Raw genomic sequence first — 23893 nt, 5'->3', positions numbered from 1 at the left:
TTATTTTGAAGTAATTTTCCTACCTATGATTCTCCTCAAAGCTTCTTTTACATCCTTGTTCCTGAGGCTGTAGATGTAGGGATTCAACATGGGGATGACAAGGGTATAAAACACAGACACAATCTTGCTCTGATGTGGGGAATATAATGAACCTGGCTGGGCATATATAAAGAAAACAGTCCCGAAAAATAAAGTCACAACCAGCATGTGGGAGGAGCAGGTGGATAAGGTCCTGAGCCTGCCCTTAGCAGAACGAATCCTGAGAATAGTATAGATGATGTAGGCGTAGGAGATGAGAGTGATTCTTGAGGTGATCCCTATGATGAGGCCACCTAAGAGGAATGTTACCAGTTCGTTGATGTGCTTATCAGTGGTGCAGGACAGGTTTATTAAGACGGGAACGTCACAGAAGAAATGGTTGATCTCTTGAGGCCCGCAGTAACTCAGTGTAAAGGTGAAAATGGTTTGCACTATAGAAGTTGTGACACCACTGATATAGGAGCCCATGATGAGTTGGATGCAAACCCATTTGGACACGATGACAGGATAAAGAAGTGGGTTGCTGATGGCTATGTATCGATCATGTGCCATTGCTGCCAGGATGAAGGCTTCTGTGGTGGCAAAGAGAATAAAAAAGAAGAACTGTGCAGCACATCCATTATAAGAAATAGTTTTGCTGCCTTGTAGGAAGGTGGCCATGGCTTTGGGGGCAATGGTTGAGGAGTAGCAGAGGTCTAAGAGAGAGAGGTTTATGAGGAAGAAATACATGGGGATGTGAAGGCGAGAGTCAGTTCGAATGATGAGAACCATGATACTGTTCCCTAGCACCGTGGCTGTGTAAATCACAAGGAACACCACAAAGGGCAGCACCTGAATCCCAGCTCCGCTTGTAAATCCCATCAGGATGAATTCTTTCATCACTGTGTAGCTCTCCTCTCCCGTAGACTCCATAGCTCATCTCTCCTCTGGGAAAACAAAAAAACAAAAACCAGGATAAGTATGAAGGAGAAAGCAAGCCGTGAGACAGATTGCAGAATGCTTAAAGTGTCTTGCACTAGGTTGTTGATGAAGACTGGCCCATTAAACTCACTTTCCCAGCTTCCTTTCTTACATTCACAGAGGCTTGCACAATGTGTCTAGACATTTTGTTTTTGAAATCCTTCAATTTTTTTTTAACAGAATATTGGGTCTATGATGAAATAAATAATTTTACTGTTGCTCTGTGGGGTCAGGCCAACTCTCAGGATCTCAATATTGTGCTGTTAGACAGGAGGGTTTGACACAATTGCACATATACAAACACACAAATCAATTAGGTACATACACACACACACTACCAGCTCAGGCACATACACATCCAAACCAGCCTAGGCACATGCATACCTTTCACCAATTCAAGCACATACACTATACACCCCAAAAGTTAGACACAGATCACTAATTCGTATATTATGCACACAATCACACACACACACACACATATAAATACACATGCACTCACCAGTTCACACACATACAACCCACCTACACATACACACAGGTTAGTTCCTAACTCGGATGGTACATTATGTATGTGTGTGTTTGGGGTACCTGGGATACTTGGGGGAAGGTTCAGGTGAGAGAGAGAGAGTTAAAGTTGCCAAAACCATGAACAGAACCAGCAGACTACAGAGAATTTGGCTGAGGAACTGAGGCTTGGCTTTACTTAGGGTTGACTGGCACTGGAAACTGAGGCAGATAGCTGAGATATTGTTGGGGTGTGGGGCAGATAAGTGGTGGCAAGGAGGAGACAGCCAGGAAAGAAACGGAGGCAGAAACCTGGTTGCTCAGGGGAAAAGGAAAAGGCAGTGGGGATAAGACACTAGCAAAGAAATAGGGGATTTGGAGGCAGAGAGGAGCTCAGGACAGGTGTTGGAGGTGGCAGTGAGCCAGAAGCAGGAGAGGGAGAAATGAGACAGAAGTTAGAGGGGCGAGGAGCTGAGATTGGAGCAAGGCCAAACCATAGTAAAGCAAAACCCAACTTAGGGGTCCAAATAATAGTTCTATTACACAGACAAGACACTACAGAGCCCCATGAAGTTATTGGCTTACACATACACACACACACACACACACACACACACATACACACAATGGCAGCAGGAGAAAGAGACTCAGTGGAAGGGCTGGAGTCCAGGTAGGGAAGAGAAGCAGAGTCCAAGTCCTTGGTTGAAGAGGGGGTGGGGTGTGATAGCTACCCATCCAGGCTGAAAAGGGGTCCTTGACCAGTAGGTGTTGTCCAGAGGGGGGTCGCCAGCAGGACCTCTGGGTGGATAGGTGGTGCGGCACGGTGCTGGTCCAGATGGAGAGGGCATCCCACTGGGTCTGTCTTCACTGCCCCTTTTTATAGGGGCAAGGCAGACCTTGTGTGACTCTAGTGACAGGAGGCATGCCCAGGCAAAGGTCAGCCCCTGGCGTACTGAGCATGTGTGCTCCGTGCAGGGATGTGCAGTTTTGGGTGTCTGTAATGGTGGGGTACAATGGTAGAGTTGCTGGTTCTGCAGGGTTTTTTGTCTTTCAAACGCTGGGTTCTTGTCTCTGTTCCTGGGTGAGGTCCGTGGTTCCTGGATGAATTATTGTGTGGTGATGACCTGGTTGTTCAGTAGAGGCCTGCTACCATTGTATTTCAATCATTCCCAATCACTCCCGTTCATCCAGGAACAAATTTACATGGGAGGGGTACATGAATCATACAGTTGCAACACGGGGGATGCCCAGGCAGAGGACACAAGATGGAGACTTGACATACAAAATGGAAACTTGACATGACTTAAGCTAACTTGCATGTATAGGCCTAAAAGAGTAATCGCACAATATAAAAGCAAGACAAACATAATCATTACCACTTATAAAACAGTGGGTATCGATATCAAAATAGCAGGGAACTTATTTGCAAAGAGGGGAGAGAAAAATAAAACTTACTACCTAAAATAAAATGTTAAAGCTTATCCTACATCTTAGCTTACTTATACTTCTCTATAGGGAATAGAGAGGGAGAGAAAAAGTCAGAAATTGTTGGGAAAGGGGAGGGAATGTATTTTAAAATAAATAAAAAAAAGAAAATCTGGGGTTTTGCTATATTACACATATAGCTTTCCACAGCTTTGGGAATAGATACCTACTTAAATAAATGCATAAACCTTGAACAGAACCAAAAGAAAATTTAATTAAGAACATGGTATTTAGTAAAAAGACTAGTTTTTTTTTTTTCAGTATGATGAAATGTTTGGCTGTGAAATGTTAGCTTTTCAATGAAAACAGGAATTTTCCTTGAAAAAAAAGATGACCAGCACTATTACCAAAATTGAATGATACAAAAACCCCCCCAAAAAACAGGTTGAGTCAACACATACCTACCCACCAAAGCCTCTTTGTATTGAAACGAGAAGTTGAATGAGCAGTCTTGCGTGTTTTGTTACCCTTTTCTCATCCACAGCACTGTCAATGACACACTGAAAATTTTCCCAATGCCTTCACTTTCGCAGCCAACAGGTACCTGAAAGCAAGACTTACCCCAGCTTCATTCCACTGAGTTACTTTCGGAGCCTTTTGAAACCACCTCAGATGTGCTTGTTTCCATGGGTTGGCACCTTTCCATGCTATCTAATTCAAGGATTTGGGTAGTAATTTTGCCTTAATATTGTTAAATGACCTGGGATCTTTACTGTCCTACAATTCTCTTCCGCCAGGCTTGAGTACTAGGACAGTTGCAGCTGTTATATTGAAGGGAATGGTATTAAATCTGGCTAAAAGGCAGGCGTTGTGTAAGAGGAGGGCCGTTTGTCACAACAGGCCTTGAGGTCTGTGAAGGAAAGGTGCTCTGAGATCACTCAGGACTGCAGTGAGCTTCTCCCTGGAGACAGAGATGTGTTTTCAGTCCCAGCTCTGTGGACCTGTCCAGGAGAGACTGAGGGAGGCACTAGACAGAATCCCCTGGCTTAATGCAATGAAAATTGTTATCCATTCACAGCAATCAGATAAAGCTGGCATTAAGGTCCCCATGGTGATATTATTCCCTTTTCTCCACTCTTTCTCTCTGTGCCTACCTGCCTGTGTTTCTGGCGTGGCCTGATCCTGAGGCTGTGAGCTCTCTGGGACATGGACCTGAGAAGGATGTGGGGAGCACAGTGTATGTGCCAGGCTAGAACAGCATTGTGTTGGAGTGGGCTCTGGGCCATTCTTCAGCGTGTCCTAGAAGTAGATGAACCAGATCTGTTCACAGCCATGTTCCTTCTTTGCTTGTTTTCTGGCTGGCAGAGGCCCTCACCTCTTGTTTTCCTCCCTTTTGCAGGGGAAAACACCAATCCCCAACTCCTCAAGGCTTCGCTCATAAGCAGGCAATTCTGTCACTGTGCAGGTCCTGAGACAGCCTACAGATCTTGGCCACTTTTCAGAAGAGCAGATACCTCTCACCCCAAGACAGTAAATCCTCTGTGTCCTCAGGACCTCTCATCCCCAGGATGATGGCTCTAGAGGAGACAAAAGCATGGGCCAGTGAAGAAGGGGATAAAGAAAACTGAGAGATTCTGGACTGAGAATCTGAGGGAGTAAAACCAGGGTTAAACTGAGGGTTAAAACCAGATGGGGAGTGGGCTACTTGTAGGGAGAGAAGAGCTCAGGGCTGGACAGCAAAGGAAGGAGAGAGGCTTTCTGGGTGTGGTAAGAAAGAGACCAGAAGCAGATCCTTGACTCTATCCTTGGTGCCCCCTACCAGAGCCCTCAGCACCCTCCCTGCCCAGTCATCACTCATCAGCCAGGATGACAAAAATTGCATTTACATCTCTGGAGCACCCAAGACAAACTAAGATGAAGTGTTGCCCATGTCTAATGCGTGAGCAGACACAGCTGAACATCCAGGCAAATGGTCTTTAACTCCGTATACTGGTAAAGGGAGGGAATCCCACAGTCTAGGCTGGTCAGGAGTTGATCTAGGGGGAGTAGTAAGCTTCTCTGAATTTTAGAAAAACATTTTCAAAGCTGGGGGGAAATAATGACTGGTAGGCATAACCTGAAAGGAAGGTCAGAGGGAGATAGCAATGGCCAAGGTTTAGGAATAGATAGTACAGACCCTGGAATTTTAAGCATATGGACCTAGAGATTGTGAGGGATTGTGAGGGGTGCCAGACTACCAAGGGTTGACCCTGAGATGTTGCAGAGTCCCTTGGAAGGACTGGATGCATTTAAGTCAGCAGGCCCAGATGAGCTCCATCTGAGGGTACTGAAGGCACTGGCTGATGTCATTGCACAGCCACTGGCAAGAATATTTGAGCACTTGTGGCACACGGGCCAGGTCCCAGAGAACTGAAAAAGGGGCAATATGGTCCCTATTTTCAAGAAGGGGAGAAAGGAGGATCCAGGCAACTTTAGAGCAGTCAGTCTCACCTCCATCCTTGGCAAAATCTTTGAAATATTAAGGCTCATATATGTGAGAGCCCAGCAGGAAAAAAATATGCTGAGGGGAAACCAGCACGGGTTTGTAGCAGGTAGATCATGTCTGACTAATCTAGTCTCTTTTTATGACCAGGTTACAAAACACCTAGACACAGGAGTAGGGGTTGACATAGTTTATTTAGACTTTAGGAAGGCCTTCAATGTGGTATCCCAGCCCATAGTGGTGAACAAGTTAAGAGGCTGTGATTTGGATGATTACACAGTCCGGTGGGTGGTAAATTGGGTAGAGGTTCATACCCAGAGAGTGGTAGTGGATGGGTCGGTATCGAACTGGAAGGACATGGGCAGTGGGGTCCCGCAGGGCTCGGTCCTTGGACCAATACTCTTCAATGACTTGGATGAGGGAGTGAAGTGTATTCTGTCCAAGTTTGCAGATGATACAAAACTGTGGGGAGAACTGGACACGCTGAAGGGTAGGGAACAACTACAGGCAGACCTGGACAGGTTGGACAAATGGGCAGAAAACAATAGAATGCGATTTAACAAGGAAAAATACAAAGTGCTGCAGCTAGGAAGGAAAAATGTCCAGCACACCTACTGCCTAGGAAATGACCTGCTCGGTAGCACGGAAGCAGAAAGGGATCTCGGAGTCCTTGTGGCCTCCAAGATGAGCATGAGTCGTCAGTGTGACCAAGTCATCAGAAAAGCTAACTGCTCTTTATCATGCATCAGCAGATGCACAACAAACAGAACCAAGGTGGTAATACTTCCCCTCTACTGGGCGCTGGTCAGACCGCAGTTGGAATACCACATGCAGTTTTGGGCACCACACTTGAAGAGGGATGTGGATAACCCAGAGAGGGTCCAGAGAAAGGCCACTCATATGTTTAAGGGCTTGTAGGCCAAGCCCTACGAGGAGAGACTAGGGGACCTGGACCTCTTCAGCCTCTGCAAGAAAAGGTTGAGAGGCAACCTTGTGGCTGCCTATAAATTCATCATGGGGGGGGTGCAGAAGGGAATTGGTGAGGCTCTACTCACCAAGGCACACCTGGGGGTCACAAGAAATAATGGTCATAAGCTAGCAGAGAGCAGATTTAGACTAGACATTAGGAGGAACTTTTTTGCAGTGAGAGTGGCCAAAATCTGGAATGGGCTCCCAAGGGAGGTGGTGCTCTCCCCTACCCTGGGGGTCTTCAAGAGGAGGTTAGATAGGCAACTGGCTGGGGTCACCTAAACCCAGCACTCTTTCCTGCCTATGCAGGGGGTCGGACTCGATGATCTATTGAGGTCCCTTCCGACCCTAACATCTATGAATCTATGAATCTATGAATCTATGAAACTCCACAAATTGGCTGTTGAAGTTGCTGTCCCTGGTGCTCAAAGAGGCTAAAGTTAGCATGTAATTAATAACGTTCAGTCTGAAAAGCATGAAGTGTCAGTATGAATTGTGGCCAGACTAAAGGTCCCTCTAGGGAAAAAAAGTGAAAACACTGATCTGTGAATTACGATCTGAGCCAAAATGCCTCCGGGCTATTAGTATGCACTCAAGGCCAATGTGATATGAGTGTCTATACCTGAGAAAGCATGGGAAAATAGGAAAGTAGCCAAAAGGGGTAAACCCAAGAAACAAGCCCATGGTGGGCTAACCGAGCTAGGTCTGTGTTTCTGGATAGCTTGTGAATTTTATACATGGGTCCCTTGGGAAGGTAAGAAATGGAGATTAATCCAGTTGTTCTTATTGGTTGGGTGGTTGGCTGGTCAGACTTTGAACCTGAGAAAGGGCAGAAAGAGCTACTTAAGCAATATACTCCTTGGAAACCAGTTCATTTTGTGCCAGTTGAGCACATGACACCATTTGCCAACCTGCTCAGTTTGTGCTGGATGCTTCAGCAGTTGTGTGCTGTAATCGGAAGTTATCACGTGTTACAGTGAATATTTTATGTAGGGAAAGGTTAAATGTGTTTTCATTTGTTCAGTGAAAAAGATGTTGAATAATTAACTGTTATGGAAAGTAAAGAGATTGAGAGACTAAAAGCTAGTACTTGGTGCAGTAGTTCGTCATCCACTTACAACATTTAAAAATTGACACCCCTTTCAATGTTTTGATGTGGGCTTTGTCTTTACGATGGTCAGTACTGTTTGTAGCTGGTAAGTTCTGGAAGGGGTTGGGGAAGGGACGGATGTGGCGGTGGCAGATCAGTGCCCCCCACAGTGAGGGAGGGACTGGGCTGGGGCTTGGCCCAGGGCTGGGGCAAGCATTGCCCAGCTGCGGCCGGGTGGGCATAGGGAGTGGGGGCGGGGGGGCAGTGGCCCCCACCACTGTGTGCTGCTTGTCTGGCAGCTGAACTGGCAGTTCCTGCCGCTGCTCCCACTGCTGGTCCGGGAGGGCATGGGGGAACTTGTGGCCCCGGATCTGTGCAGGGTGGGGCAACTGGGCTGTGTTCCAGGTGGGTGATGGGGTCTGTGGTCAATTTTTGGTTGGCTGCAGCCTCTCCAAGACTCTGCTCTGCTGCCTGCTCTGCCCATGCCCTCCTGCCACTTGCCCAGCTGGGGCGGGATGGGCACCCGGCACAGCTGCTTCACTGCCTCTGCACAAGCAGCTTGCAGCAGCAGGAGCTGCCCCCCGCACCCCATGTCCTCTAGATGAGCTGCAGCTTTGAGGGTATGCGGGGCGGTGGGTGTGTGCCCCTGGATTTGTGTGGGGTGGGCAGCAGAACAGAGCTGTGGAGAAGCTGCAGCCACCTGAAAATTTGCTGTAGTCCCCACTGCCTGCTTGGAGCACAGCCCTGTGCAGCCTCTGCCCCGCCTGCCCCACCCCATGCAGAACCAGGGGCACCCCCCCCCATGCCTACCTGGACAAGTGGTGGAAACCACTAGTTGAGCCACCAGAAGACCAGTGTGCAGTGGTCGGAGCCACCACCCACCCTCCCCATGGCTGCCCGGCCCCAGCTGGGCAGCGCTTGCCCAAACCTCAGCCCCAGCCCCAGTTGCTCCCTCAGCATGGGGGGGCATTGATTTGCCTGCCCCTCCCCATGCCCCTTCCCTTTGCCCTCCCCTTCCTCCACTTACCAGCTGCACGCCGTATCAACCATCATAAAGGGACCGATCCCTCATTTGTAACACTGTTCCTATGGGAAAATTGGCTCTGAGTTATGACATTTTGACTTAAGATCTGGTTGTCAGGAACCAATTGCATCGTGAGTCTGAGGACTACCTATGTGTTCTTAGCCTTCATGGCAACAAGGACATGCTGTTGATTCATATCAATCTTATTGTCTACTGGAACCCCGCAGTCCTTTTCTGCAGAGCTTCTACCCAGCCAGTTAGCCCCCATCCTGTACCAGTACATGGGATGCTTCCATCCTAAATGCAGGATGTTTTACTTGTCTTTTTTGAACCTCATACGATTTCTTGTGGCCCAGGCCTCCAATTGATCTAGGTCACTGAATCCTTGCCCTACAGTCCTACATGCCTACTACACCCTGCAGCTTGATGTCATCCATGACCTTGCTTAGTGTGCAATCCATCCCAACTCTAAAATTGTTAATGAACAAAACTGCCCTCCCACCAGGACCAAACCCTGGGGCACTCCACTTGATACCGGATGCCAACTAGACATGGAACCATTCATAGATTCATAGATTGTAAGGCCAGAAGGGACCTCAGAAGATCATCAGGTCCAACCTCCTGCATCAAGCAGGAAAGATAACTGGGGGTCAGGTGATGCCAGCAAGGTGACTGTCTAGTCTCATTTTGAAGTTTTCCGGGGTTGGTGATTGCACCACCTCTGGAGGGAGCTTATTCTACAGTCTGGGCAGCTTGACTGTGAAGAAGTTTTTCCTAATATTGAGCCTAAATCGATCTTCCAGGAGTTTGTGGCCATTACTCCTGGTTTTCCTATCTGGTGCCCTGGTGAAGTTGCTCACTGAACCCTTGATGTACTCCCCTAGTGTAGTGGTAAGCTGCTACCAGGTCCTGTCTCTTTTCCTCAGGCTGAAGAGTCCCAGATCCCTCAGCCTTTCCTCATATGGCTTGCCGTGTAAGACTCTGATCATATCACTGGATCTTGTTTCGACTCTCTCGAGCTTGTCCACGTCCTTGTTAAAGTGTGGTGCCCAGAACTGGATGCAGTACTCCAGCTGCAGTCTCACTAGTGTTGGGTACAGCAGAAGAATCTCCTTCTTGGTTTTGCTGGAGATGCATCGATTGATGCACAGCAGAGTATTTTTTGCCCTACTGGCTACAACATTGCACTGCCGGCTTGTATTCATACTGTGGTCTATTATTACTCCCAGGTCCCTTTCATTCAAGGTGGAAGTAAGTTTGGTGCTGCCAGGCCTGTAGGTGTGTTGCAGTTTGCTCGTCCTGAGGTGGAGTACTTTACATTTCTGGACATTGAACTTCATCAGGTTCCCATCTGCCCAACTTGCTAGCCTGTCTAGGTCTGCCTGTATCTGCAGCTTATCTTCAAGTGTGATTATGCTTCCCCATAACTTTGTGTCATCCATGAATTTGGCCAGTGAGCTCTTCACTCCCTCATGCAAATCATTAATAAAGATGTTGAAAAGTACTGGACTAAGCACTGACCCCTGTGGGACAGTGCTGCCCACTTCTTGGCAGGATGACACAGATCCATTCACTATGACTCTCTGGGTCCAATCCTGGAGCCAGTTTCTCACTCACCTGACTGTCTCAGAGTTAAGCCCACGATCGTCCAATTTTCTCATGAGGACATCATGGGATACTAGATCAAAAGACTTTTCAAAGTCAAGGTATACGATGTCAGCCTGCTTTTTCATGTCCAGGTGGTGAGTTACCTGGTCATAGAAGGAGATGAGGTTAAGACAAGACCTGCCTGTGATGAAGTCATGCTGGCTGCCATTCTGAATCTTACCTTCTTCAGGCTTATCACAGATAGACTCCTTATAGTTTCATAGTTTCATAGTTGGTAGGGTCGAAAGGGACCTGAGCAGGTCATCAAGTTCGACTCCCTGCCATGGGGGAAAAAGTAGTGGGGTCAAATGACCCCAGCGAGGTGTTCATCTAACCTCCTCTTAAAGACCCCCAGGGTAGGAGCCAGCACCACTTTGCTTGGAAGTTGGTTCCAGATCCTAGCCGCCCTGACTGTGAAGTAGTGCCTCCTGATGTCTAGTCTGAATCTACCCTCTGCCAGCTTGTGACCGTTATTTCTACAGGGACTGCCCCAATACATGCTGGGGCCCTCTGACTAGTTTGTAACAGGCCACTAGATCCCCCCTCAGGGTTCTCTTGTGAAGGCTGAACAGGTTCAGGTCCCTTAGCCTCTCCTCATAGGGCCTGCCCTGCTGACACTTGATCATGCAGGTGACCCTCCTCTGGACCCTCTCCATGTTGTCCACATCCCTCCTGAAGTGCAGTGCCCAGAACTGGTACTCCAGGTGCAGCCTGACCAGTGCCGCATAGAGGGGGAGGATCACCTCCTTGGACCTGCTTGAGATGTATCTGTGGATGCATGACAAGGTGTGGTTGGCCTTCCTGACCACATCCCACACTGACGGCCCTTGTTCATTTTGGCATCAATAATGATTCCAGGATCCTTTTCTGCCTCTGCACTGACAAGAAGGGAGTTCCCCAGCCTGTAGGTATGCTGCTGGTTCTTCCTCCCCAGGTGCAGCACCATGCACTTGTCAGTCGTGAAACCCACTCTGTTCTCATCTGCCCACCCCTGTAACCTGTTTAAGTCCAATTGCAGTGTATTCCTCCCTTCTAGTGTGCCCACATCCCCCCACATCTTAGTGTCATCAGCAAATTTGAACAGGGTGCTTTTCACCCCCTCGTCCAAGTCACTGATGAAGATGTTGAACAGCATGGGTCTGAGGACCGAGCCCTGGGGGACACCACTCCCCACATCCTTCCAGGTCAAAAATAACCCATCGACCACCACTCTCTGGGTACAGCCCTCCAACCAGTTAGCAACCCATTTGACTGTGTAGGTGTCAACGCCACAGTCCCCTAGTTTTTTAATGAGAATAGGGTGAGAGACAGTGTCAAAGGCCTTCCTGAAGTCCAGAAAGATTACATCCACTACGACACCTGCGTCTATGGATTTTGTGACCTGGTTGTAGAAGGCCACCAGGTTGGTCTGACAGGACCTGCCTCTAATAAACCCATGTTGGTTGCCCCTAAGCATAACCTCCCCTGCTGGTCTCTCATGGACACGCGCCAGGATAATTCTCTCAAAAAGCTTCCCCAGGATCGAGGTAAGACTAACCAGCCTATAGTTTCCTGGGTCCTCCTTCCTCCCTTTTGTAAAAATGGGAACCACACTGGCCCTTTTCCAGTCCTCTGGCACCACACCAAAGCACCACGAGTGCTCGTAAAGCCATGCCAGGGATCCTGCAATTACCTCTGCTAATTCCCTCAGCACTCTGGGGTGTAGGTCATCAGGACCAGACCAGCTGATTTAAATATGTCCAGTCCCTACAGAAGTTCCCTGACTAGATCCTCACTGACCCTATGCCTGGGTGTGGCTCCCCCGGGGCCTGAGGGGGTCCTAGCAGATGGGCTGATCTGGTCCCTACTCAGGAAAATGGAGGCAAAGAAATCATAAAATAGGTTAGCCTTGTTGTCTGGTGTGACAACCAGATTTCCTAGCATGTCTTGCAGAGGCCACACATTACCCGGTACCTTCTTTTTGCCCACTGTGTATTAAAAAAAGGATTACTTGTTGTCCTTGATCCGGGTAGCTAGTCCCAGTTCCATCTCTGCCTTGACCTTCCTAACCACCCCCCTGCAGCCCTGAGCAACCTAGGTATAGTCCTCCCTGGTTGAAGACTTGATTTATTTTGCCACTAACCACCCCCATGATTATAAGATTGATGGACCACCAGTTTGGATTAAACCTGAATTGTATTAGCTGGTTATAAGGGGTTAATTGTGGAGACTGCCTGGTTTCCTTTCTTAACAGATTTTGTAGTTCTAGGGGGATGTGTCCTTTCAGGCCTTGGAGCACGATACCCTTAATTGCGTCTAAGTACCATACCTGGGCCTGGGTGCACATGAGGGAAAGAGAGGTATTTTGCCCTAGGTCTCAATTGCTTCAGTTAGGGTGTAGGAATCCTGGGAAGCTACTTGAGTCATCTACTGCATAAGGGAGGCAATAGAGACACTTAACTGAATAGAGGTTTAAAAAACGTCCCTTGTAGGTCCGTCCAAGTAGTGAAGCAGATTTCCCACGGTTACCAGTCTGTTCTGGAGCACCTCTGTGTTCATGGTATTAAGAACACCGGTGCCAGTCCCAGTTGCTCCCAGTACTGTGTCTAGTTATCGTTCACATCATGGGCCACTGGATTCAGAGCTGTCGGAGGGCTCATACGTGACCTGCTAAGTCCATGCCTACCATCCAGCAGTTAGCGGGATGACATAATTGGCTCACTGTGGATACAAGTGGGTAATACTGTGGGATTGCAGATTGATAGTGACATTCCATAGGGGTTGTGTCATATTAGTCAATAAAGGTTTACTGATATCCTGCTTTACTACAAAAGGTCTGATCTCATGTCTTTCTGCTTTGTCATGTATCATGATTTCTGTGGCTAGGATTGGAGTCCTTGGAAGTAGAAGCTTCCCACAATCCAGAGCTGGATAACAAGAAGTCATACACTAGGGTGCCACAGCTGGATAGGGGACATTCCTCAGGGCAGCTGATGGCATTGAGGGTAAAGTCTGTGGGTTCAGATTTTGGATGGGTGAAGTTGATAGCCAACTGTCCTTGTGGAGAGTTGATGGCTATTCGTGCTGGGACGTCTGGACTAGTAGTTTTGCTGCCCTAGCACACCTGGATGGTGTGTTCCCCAGTAGGCAGGGGACTGGAAAGGTTCCAGTCTATACAGGAACAGGGGGGAGGTGGTGGTGGAGAGGGTATAGTTGTGGACACCATGGGGGCAGGTGTGAGTCTGGGTGAACGGATCAGTCTAAAAGCATGGGAGTGCCCAGTACACCCAGTCAGTCCATCCTGCATCCACCCTGGCATTACCCTTTCTTCTGCTGCAATGGGAATTCTGGCGGTTCTCCAGACCTTACCACCCTGGTAATCCTGGATTTCCCTACCAGGATTCAATCCTACATGAACACTCTGCATGGGTACTGCACCTAGCCTTGAGAAAAATGACAAGGTGGGAGGAATCATGCAGATTAAATTCATTTATTGCATTCTGAATCCGCCAGGAGTGGGCTGCCCAAAGTTTGCAGCCTTTCTGCTGAGAGGTCAGCCACTGTATGTCCTGGATGCCTTCCAGGCTGACATCACAGCTAGCCACCTCCAGACAGCATTTGAGACCTTTGTTTTGAAATGTCAGTTCACTGTTTGAATCACAGTGAAGGGTGGCAGTAAGCAGGAGGATCCACATGGAAAGGATTCCCCACAGACCTAGGATCTCCATGTTGAAAGCTTTAGCACTTAGAACAAAACAAAACAAAACAAAACAAAACAAAACAAAACAGAATTGGCTCAGGAGGCTAGGGGAAAAGTCTCAGGTAAATTAGTTAGAAGTGTGTGCCTGCTTTAATTCAAGTCTTTGGAGACCAGTGGGGTGACTACCTCTAAGAGGGTGGCCGTCATAAGTTAAGGACTTCTCTGGCCTTTCCCTGCCTCAACACTGGGGAGAGCACTGATCTGCTCATCCAATGCGTATTTTCCAACAGCACAGAGCCGTTCCTTCCTGCTAGCCCTGAAGGGTGGCCGGCAGGGTTAAGAGATTGTTTATCCAGTTCCTCAAAGGTCAAAGTGGTTTTACTCCTTTGCTTCTTGAACCGCTTTTCTCATGATAAAGGGAAGTATCCTATTAGGACAAGGCTACATTCAGGGTTAGGTTTATTCTGCCCCTTTGAACAGTTTCAGTTGTGACACAAGCACCCATTTCCCAGATTCTCTTTTATCAATTTGGACCAAAGTTGGGCTCAATCAATTAATGATATTGAAGGGTCCGACCCATTTGGACTCCAGGACGTGTGCCTGTGGGGTGAGTCTACGATACATGACAAACTGTCCAGTTTCCCATAGCCTGGGAAGCTGTTTGAGCTGCTTATCTATCCACAGCCAAGCTTGCTGAATAGCCTCATTAATCTGATACGGGAGCTCTTTTACCCATTCAATAATTTCTGTGGGCTGTGGATTGCCAGGCTGTCTGGGTATGGGATAAGCCTAGTAGGTATTAGAGCCATCCGTTTGCCAAATAGAATCTGGTAGGGCTGGAGGCTGGTTCTCAAGTGGTTCCCACTCCGGAGAGCAGCTAAGATCAAAGGAAGTTTAAGATCCCAATCTGTACCTGCTTGATTTACCACCTTTCTTAATGACTCCTTAATTGTCCTGTTCATCCACTCTACCTGCCCAGAAGGTTGAGGGTGGTGAGGAATGTGCCACTTCTGCCTGATACCTAAGGCTTGCAGCATCTGTTTGACAACAACTCCGGTGAAATGGGGACCTCAGTCTGAGTCAATAATTTTAGGGGCCCCAAACCTGCATATTACTTCTGTCCACAGCTTTTTTTGCTGTTGCTTCAGCAGTGTGGGTGCACATGGGGAATGCCTCAACCCATCCACTGAAGGAATCTATGATCACCAGCAGATACTGGTTTCTCCTGGCTGTGCAGGGAAGCTTATCAATGTAATGCATTTGGATTCATTGCCATGGGTCCACTATCTTCTTGTGGAGATGTAGCCCCATGTCCTTTGCTTTTGCAATCTCCTGTACCCTGACTGTAGTGGCTTCTGGTGCTTCATGTCTGAGACTATGACAGACACTAATAATTTCCTCTCTGCAATCTGGGGGTGGCACTCATCTAACCTCCCTAGTTCTATGATGAACAGCATACGCCTCCTGAAGTTTCCAATTTTGGTGGCTTGAGAACCAGGTTTGTATTGCTGAGATATCCTCCTGTGCCCCTTTCTTTGCTGTGGCATCTGCTAATTGGTTCACTTTGGCTTCTCAGGTGTCAGGCTTTTGATGACCTTTAACATGTTGAATGTATAGTGAGGAGGGATATATTTGGATCCATTGCCAAATTGCCTGCCAATCAATCCTTTGAGCAATTTCCTTGCCATCAGTGGTATGATTCGATTGGTTTCAAACTGCTTCAGGTCCCATTTTCTTCCAAATACATTTAACGCAGCTCCAGTATCCAGGAGAGCACTGGTATGCCCTTGGGTTCCAACCGTAATGGGTATTGTGGGTCTCCCTCCTGAATCCCGATTGAGGGTCTCCAAGTTTTCCCATGAGCTTGGTCTTTGCTCTTGGGTCCTGCCATGGGGGCCCCATCAGTGCTCTTCAGGGACCAGTGCTGAGGCTGCAATTCTATTAGACTGGGAAGGTGCTGCTCCTGCTGCACTCAGCTCTGCCATCCTGATAAGCCGTTTGGCCAGGGGCTTCCCATTCCACTTTTCTTTGGGTTCCCCTTTAGTGCCTGCTGCACCTCCTTCCAAAATCCTGGAGGGATAATCTATATCTGTTATATCATGTGTCTGGTTGCCTGCCCTGTTGTGGCAGTTGTATCAGCACCCTGATAACAGCCTCAACATGACACACTGGATTACATAGTCCCTCAAAGGCTCCCCAGGGATCTGGTGACCTGCCCCAAATTGTCCCTTAAACATTTTCCTTCCTAGATTAATTCCCAAATCCATTACGCTCTGGGGAATTGTGTCTACCCCAAAGCCACTCCCAGGGCTCATTGCTGCCTGAACCTCCAGGGTGGCACAAGCCCTTACTAGTCGGTGCCATTCGTGGGTACTCAGGGTTTCACACTCCACTACATTCAGGGATTTCTGCAACCACTGTCCCCAATTCCTAATGTTAGCAGGTCCCAGGGATTTACCCAGGGTGGCTAGATCAGCTCCATTAAGGGGAGCCATCACTCATGTGGTCTCCCTAGGGTTGCCCTGTGCATCCCGAGTAACTGAGGTTCACGTGATTGTGCTCAGCTCAGGTACAAGGGTGCTCTCCTTTTCAGACTTAGGGTCTTTAGAGGAGGGTTCCCCTGTGTCCTCTGGGTCTTCCCACATCTCCCCACCCCAAATCTCTCCCTGATTTAAGGGGATGTCTGGATTCCAGGCTTGGTCTCCCCAGACGACAGCTGCTACTTGTAGGCTGTGCTCCTGGAGCTCCTTTTTCAAGCAGCTAATTTAGACAGGGGCCATGGTTTACTTTGGCTCCCTTCTCAACTTGGTCTTCAGCCATTGTCTTTACCAATTTTTGCAAGGCTTCTCGGCTAGCCTTTTCTTGGTCCAATAATTCCAACTGTCGGCCATTGTCTTGATTTATCTTTTTCAATTGCTCATTCCTATTTTCCAAATTCTGAGATAACCCCTTTAGAGACTGATTACTGGTTTCCAATTGGACACATTTATCTTTTAGAATTTGGATTTGCTCCTCCTTTCCCTCAATTTCAAAGGCTTTCTGAGCTTTTTCCTCATTTGCTGTTTTTACAGCATGCCACAGTAGCCAGACCAAGGCACTGTGTTGCCTTTGAGCTGAGGGTCTCTCACAAAGGTAGAATTTTTCAAATTGGTCCTCTATGTCCCCTATGGAAAAGCCTGGGATGCACACATCCTCCATCCATGGGCTGGGTCCACCCTTCAGAATCTCCTTATGCAGGCGGGAAATTTCCTCCCTCGGTTCCCACCTAGCCTCTTGGTCTCTCACTTTAGGGGCCCTTTTCCTAAATGGGACACTTTGCTCAACATACGTGAAGCCTTACCCCCAAACAACAGAACAAACAAACAAGCAATTCTGAGCCCTCCCGCTCCCCATGGACTATTTCCAAACAATAAAAACAAAATGAAACAAAACAAACAATTCCCGAGAGTCCATTTCCTTGAGCCCTCATGCTCCCAACTCTTCACAGGAATTCCCTCACCAATTCCCACTCCCTCACGGACATGGCCCTCCCCTGTCCCACAGGTCAGACATGGGTTCTATCTGTTTCTGAATCCTGAGTCCTGTCCTCCCCTGTCCTGCAGATTGGGTGTATAACCAAAGCCCACCCCCTTGGGTGACTATATCCAAATGCCCACTCCTCTGCGGACATGGGTTCTAGCAGGAGATACTGTCTCCACAATTACCGATCACCACAATCCGTCAATAATCTCAGAATCCCGCCTGCATTCTCCACCAGATGATGTTGGCTACAAAGAACCAACTCACAGGATCTTCATAAAATTCTAGTTTATTGGACGGTTTCAAAAGTCAGACCATAAACCTTGATGCTGATCCCCTCAAAAACACACACATTCACGCACGCACACACTCACAGTAGGTAGCTCTGAACACTAAGCACTGGTGTCAAGATATACCTATCCCCAAGCGCTGGTCTGCCATCGATGGCCAGTCGAGGCTTCTTTCAGTGCAATGTTGCTTCAGAAAGGGGTTGCCGTCTGGTCCTTCTGGCTGGACAGACAGAGTGCTAGTCAGGTCAAAGAGGGCCCTATTGGGGGTCATTCTTCACTGCCTTTTATCCCTCTGTGGCAGACTTTGGTGACTCCCCAATTCTCAGGCTTACCCAATCCAGGGGTCGTTGACCTCGAGGGATGTCCCTCTAGGTAGCTGCTGGATGGCAGCTGTCAGCTCCAGGGGTCACGTCCACATATATGTGTATGCTCAGGAATCCATTGATTACCGTGATGAATAGAGCTCTGCAAGTGGCTGAGGAATTCTTGGCTCTTTATTGATTATTTAGTCTCCTTGGTCTCTGATTTTGTAGGTGTTAATTGCCACTCATTAACATGCTTATTCAGACTAGCTACTGTGTTACACAATCAACCATGATTCATTCAGGGACCTGCTCCATACAGAGATTCCTGCTCTTACTAACATTGTTACATGGTACAACTTACTTTTAAACTTAAAGTACATTTGTAAAAGCATCTACAAGCTCTATTTTTACTACAAGTACACCTTATATAAAAACAATAATGATATAATAAGAGAAAAAGAGAGGAAGGAAGAAAAGAGAAAGCATCCCGCAAAAGGGGCAAATACTAAAAGAGGGGCTTTTACAATATGGTGGAGCTTCACATTTGAGTTGAGGGGGGAGACAAAAGGGTTTCTTGCTACAGGTATACCACATCCACTGCTTTCCACACATCCCCAGACCCAGTTATCTCATCATAGAAGGCAATCAGCCTCATCAGGCATGATCTGCCCTTGGTGAATCCATGCAGAGTGTTTCTAATCACATTTTTCTCCTCCAAGTGTTTAAAAATGGATTTCTTGAGGCCCTGCGCCATGATTAGTCCAGGGACTGAGGTGAGGCTGACTGGCCTGTTGTTCCTTGGATCCTCTGGAAGCAAGATCTAGGACACATACATGGTGTGTCTAGATCAGTGGTAAAGAAATCACCTATTCCTCAAAATGGGGAATAACATCCAGAACTGCTTCCCCCTAAAGTTTAAATGTGCTCCTTTGCCATTCATCCTGTCCAGTGTCACTCTAAATGTTAAAGACAATTACTTCCTCTGTGAGACAGCATGCAATACACTCTAGTGCAGTGGTTCCCAACCTTTTGTTCCCACAACCTGCTTCTGGGAGTGGACTGTGGCAGTGGCGGCAGGGGGAGCTCCCAGCACATGGTACAGCTCATCTTTTGTGTGCGATGCTTTTGGCATTGCCCCCATGACCCTCATTTGGGTCATGACCCTGGGTTGGGAACCGCTGCTCTAGTAACACACAGTTGGTGAATCTACATGAGATGTTTACTGCAGGGCTACTTAATTAGCTCTGCTGTGAAGTCTCTTGTGTCTACACAGCTGGCCCTATTAGGCTGCAGTAAACTAATTAACTCTGTCATATATTGACATATGTATTTACAAGTACTATCCTGCAGCAGAATTCATTATTGCTCAGCAGTGGATTTGTAGACACTGATGGGGCTGGCTGGGGCATGATGGTTCTTCAGTTCAGGGCTGCCTGCTGGTTAGCCCCACACTGAAGTACCCTTGTGCCCCAGCCAGATACTCTGTAGCATGTTGAGCTGGGTTGGAGTAACCCCGGGCTGGAAAACTTACCCTTTGAGTCCCTGCCATCTGGAGCTGCTCTTACTGGACTCAATGTGCTGTGGTCCCAGGTACACAAGTAAACGTGGCATGCAGGAGCAATACTGTTTGCTCTTGCTTTCCCTCCTCACCAGATTTGGCAGCAGAAGAAAGAAGGCAATGAGGGGCGGGGGCAGCGATGTTCATCCCATGCTTTCATGGAGCTCAGGAGCTGTAAGCAGCTGGTGCTCACCCCCTCTTTTTCCATCCTGCTGAATTTAGGCTGTGGAGGTGTTTTAAAGCAGGGACTCCAGGGGGCCCTTGCCCAGGGAAGTTCACAGCACATGCAGATCTCCACTGATGTGCTGGTGAGCTCTGAGAGCTCACTGCCATCCAGGATCACAGCAAGGAATGATCACAGCAGGGAACCATGGCAACACACTACTTGGCTGTGTCTCACAGGTGAAAAGGATTCTCTTCACTGAGCATATGTCATAGCCAAAGAGTGTGGCTCCACCACTGTTGCAGTGATCCTGGATCTGCTCATGGATGAACCCTTACAGTTTCTGATATTAAGCTTTCCTCTTCAACCAGGAAGAGAGTCAGTGAGAGCTAGTGTAAAATGATTCCAGTGGCTGGTGAAACATCAAGGAATATAATGCTGCAAATCCTCCCAACTGCCACTGCTAACATTAAACCACAAGCCTTGGATCTAAAACGGAATCCTTTCTGAAGAACCAGAAGCTGTGGCACACTGACATGCTTTGTTCAGTGAAGAGGTTATTGGAGGGCAACAAACACCACCCTGCAAAAGCATGCATGACAGACTGAGCTGGTTGGACATGAGTTGATGTGCTTACTCAGAGAACTAGTTTTCCATCAAAATGAGTTTCAATGGAAGGATTTATGAGCATGATTACAAAAAGAAAGAGTCTCCAACGGCCAGTGCAACAGCTTGAAAATCTGGGCACAGCTCTGGTCTTGGCACATAGCCATTCTGTTCTCCTGTGGCAAGAGGTGTAGGTGACCTGAGGGACAAAGGGCTAAATTGTCTTGCAGTTTTTGTGTCTAAATGGGCAGTATTGTCTAACTGCAAGTTTTGGTACTTCGGGAGCATATGTAATTCTATTTCCCCAACAGCAGGATAAATTCATCCCACTTGAGTTACTAGTAGTAAAGCAGAGGAGGTGAAGAGCAGCCCTAGGTGCTGATTTGGAGGGAGGTGGGGAAAAGAACAGCTGCCACTGCAGTTACTCAGCCATGCTACATACATCAGCAACCAGAAGTCCCTCTTGTCCCAGGTTAGGGACACACATTAAAAACGACTGAGTCTGAATTGATTCAATCTTTGCAGGTTAGTCTAACCTGACTAGACTAAATCAGTTTTGTAACTGGACAGACATCCCAGAAATACAGGCACATGACTGTAGTGGCTCAGACTAGAAGCTGGCAGGGGTGGGCGGGGGGAGACCTAGAGCAGGCTTCCCTTCCTTCCACAGAACTGAGCTGAGGGGGACATGGCCAGGCTCTGGCAGGATGCTGTGATTTACCCAGCATGGAATCGATAACAATGTTTCTCACCCAATTAAAAAAACGACAGAGGGATATTACCAGCTACTTCTTGATTCTGCCTTTTGATTCTAGCTGTTGATTCAGCATGACCATAGCCAGCATGTGGCTACCTAATACACAGACACCTCCTCAGCAAGGCAGAGGGAAGTGGGGATTTTCTGCTTAGCAGGGATTTGCGGTGAGGGGGGAAGAAGCCTGCAGTCTCTGGAGCTGCGGCCAGGGAGCAGATGGGAGAGACCAGACCTGCTGTGGAGCAGAGAGCCCCACCCAGGATGCTGAGGGAGTCTGGTTTGTCTTAAGTCAGCAAGGGGTCTGGGACAGACATTGCATAAATGGGTTTGAGCCAAATTAGTTAGGTCTGATCTACATTCAACCGGGTTTATCCCAAACTGGTTTTAGCCATTTTCAAAATGGTTTATGTACACTGAACATCTGTTCTTTTACAGGTTTAAACCACTTTTTGATCACTTGAACTGGTTTATGTGTAATGTGTGTCCCCAGCCCCAATGTGTAGTAGCTGCCCTGGGCAGCCAGTTGCCTGGTTATGCCGCTGGGATCAGTTTTTCTACAGTTACTAATTCTTGAACACAGGACAATTTTTATTTGCGAGGAGCAGGTAGCTTCCATTGAGACCTGACTGACTAATTCCCACAGGGAAACCTGAACATACTAGCTAAAGAGGTCAAATGCTCTTAGTTGACGTACCATTGACTCCTATGGCACTGTGTTAAAACTGTAGTTGCCTGCAAGGAGGAATGCTTTTGCTAATTTTTTCTTAAGACATTTATGAAATAGCAGGGTGTTTAGCTGGGGTCAGCTATGAAAAGGAGATGGCCAACATGCACACAAGCACGCACACAAGCAGGGAATGGAAAATACATTTGGATTCCAGAATCTAGATCATCATTGTCTTGTGACTATTTTAGCTGTGAAATGTTTGTCAGATTGAAAATGTTCCTTAATACTCAAGGAAGTTTGGAACAAGAGACATCCTTAAGACATATAAAAAAGTTAACATTTGAAAAAAATATTGAAAAATATGAGGTGACTGAATGTAATGAGACAGTCATTTTTACAATGATATATTATACAGTTAGGAGAGGCCTAAATGCATAGATAGATGTGAATATATAGGTGGAGATGGTTGCAAGTGAAAATTATGTAGATAGATGGACAGATGTATGTAAATAATTATAAATTACTTGTCATTTGGTCATGCTGAAGTGTAGTTTACCTCTGTATTCACAGAAGAGGCTTATTTTGAAGTAATTTTCCTACCTATGTTCCTCCACAAAGCATTTTTCACATCCTTGTTCCTGAGGCTGTAGATGAAGGGATTCAACGTGGGGATGACAAGGGTGTAAAACACAGACACAACCTTGGTCTGATTTGAGGAAGACAGAGAACCTGGCTGGGTATACATAAAGGAAAGTTTTCCAAAAAATAAAGTCACAACTAGCATGTGGGAGGAGCAGGTGGATAAGGTCCTGGACCTGCCCTTGGCTGAACAAATCCTGAGAATGGCATAGATGATGTAGGCATAGGAGATAAGAATGATTCCTGAGGTGATCACAGTGATGAAGCCAGATAAAATGAAGAGCACAAGTTCGCTGCTGTACATATTGGTGCAGGACAGGTTTAGTAGTGGGGGACCATCACAGAAGAAATGGTTGATTTCTTTAGGTCCACAGTAGCTAAGTGTAAAGGTGAAGCTGGTTTGCACCAGATAATTTGTGCCACCACAGATATAGGATCCCACAAGAAGCTGAACACAGACCCTTTTAGACATGGTGACAGGATAGAGGAGTGGGTCACAGATGGCTGTGTATCGATCGTATGCCATTGCTGCCAGGATGAAGGCTTCTGTGGTGACAAAGAGAGCAAAAAAGAACAACTGAGCAGCACATCCATTGTAGGAAATGGCTTTGCTGCCTCGTAGGAAGGTGGCCATGGCTTTGGGGGCAATGGTTGAGGAGTAAGAGAGGTCTAAGAGAGACAGGTTCATAAGGAAGAAATACATGGGGGTGTGAAGGCAAGGGTTGATACGAATGATGAGAACCATGACAGTGTTCTCTAGCACAGTTCCCATGTAAATCAGAAGGAACACCACAAAGGGCAGCACCTGAGTGTCAGGAACACTCCCATATCCCAGCAGGATGAATTCTGTCACGGCTGTTTGGTTCTTCTCCCCCAGAGACTCCATAGCTCATCTCTTCTCTAGGAAAAAAAAAAAAAAGAAACAAACCAATGTAAGGATGACAGACAAAGCAAGTGTTGAGACAGATTGCACAATGCTTAAAGTATCTGGAATTGGGTTCTCAATAAAGACTGGCCCATTCAGCTCACATTCCCCATTTCCTTTCTCATATTCACACAGTCTTGCACAACATGCCCAGACATTTTGTTTTGGGGAATTCCTGCAGTTTTTCAAAACAGAATATTGGGTTTATAATTAGATAACTATTTTTACATACATTTCTGGATTTGTACCATTATGGAAATAGAAACATAGATAATGGAAATAGTAAGATACATAAATAAATGCATAAACCACAAACAGAACCAAAAGAAAATTAAGACCATGGAACTTAAGGAAAACACTAGTTTTTTTTCAATATCATAAAGTATTTGTCTGTGAAATGTTAGTTTTTCAATGAAGATAGAAATTTTCCCTGAAAAAATATGACCAGCTCTTTTACCAAAATTAAACAATACAAAAGTACCCCAGTTAGGTCAGCACACATCTACCTACCAAGCCTTTTGGTACTGAAATGAGAAGTTGAATGAAATGTCTTATGTCACCTTTTCCTCATCCACAGCACTATCAATGACACACTGAAAAGTTTCCCAATGTCTCCGCATCTCGATCTAACAGGTACCTGAAAGC

The 23893-nt window shown here is 47.1% G+C and overlaps 1 protein-coding gene across 1 annotated transcript; it reads right to left on the bottom strand.

Annotated features, from left to right (window-relative positions):
• On the bottom strand, nucleotides 1–23209 carry LOC102575921 (olfactory receptor 5AR1-like). The gene is made up of 3 exons (XM_006271168.2): nucleotides 22610–23209; nucleotides 21432–21438; nucleotides 1–935 (listed from the first exon to the last, which is right to left on the bottom strand). Exons 1-3 carry the CDS (start codon nucleotides 23207–23209, stop codon nucleotides 1–3), a joined length of 1542 nt encoding a protein of 513 aa, XP_006271230.2.
• Nucleotides 23210–23893: the final 684 nt, after the last annotated feature.

Source organism: Alligator mississippiensis, chromosome 7 (genome assembly GCF_030867095.1).
Source record: "Alligator mississippiensis isolate rAllMis1 chromosome 7, rAllMis1, whole genome shotgun sequence".
Taxonomy (NCBI): domain Eukaryota; kingdom Metazoa; phylum Chordata; order Crocodylia; family Alligatoridae; genus Alligator; species Alligator mississippiensis.
The sequence above is the reverse complement of the archived record's forward strand: the minus strand, read 5'-3'. Positions and strand labels throughout refer to the sequence as shown.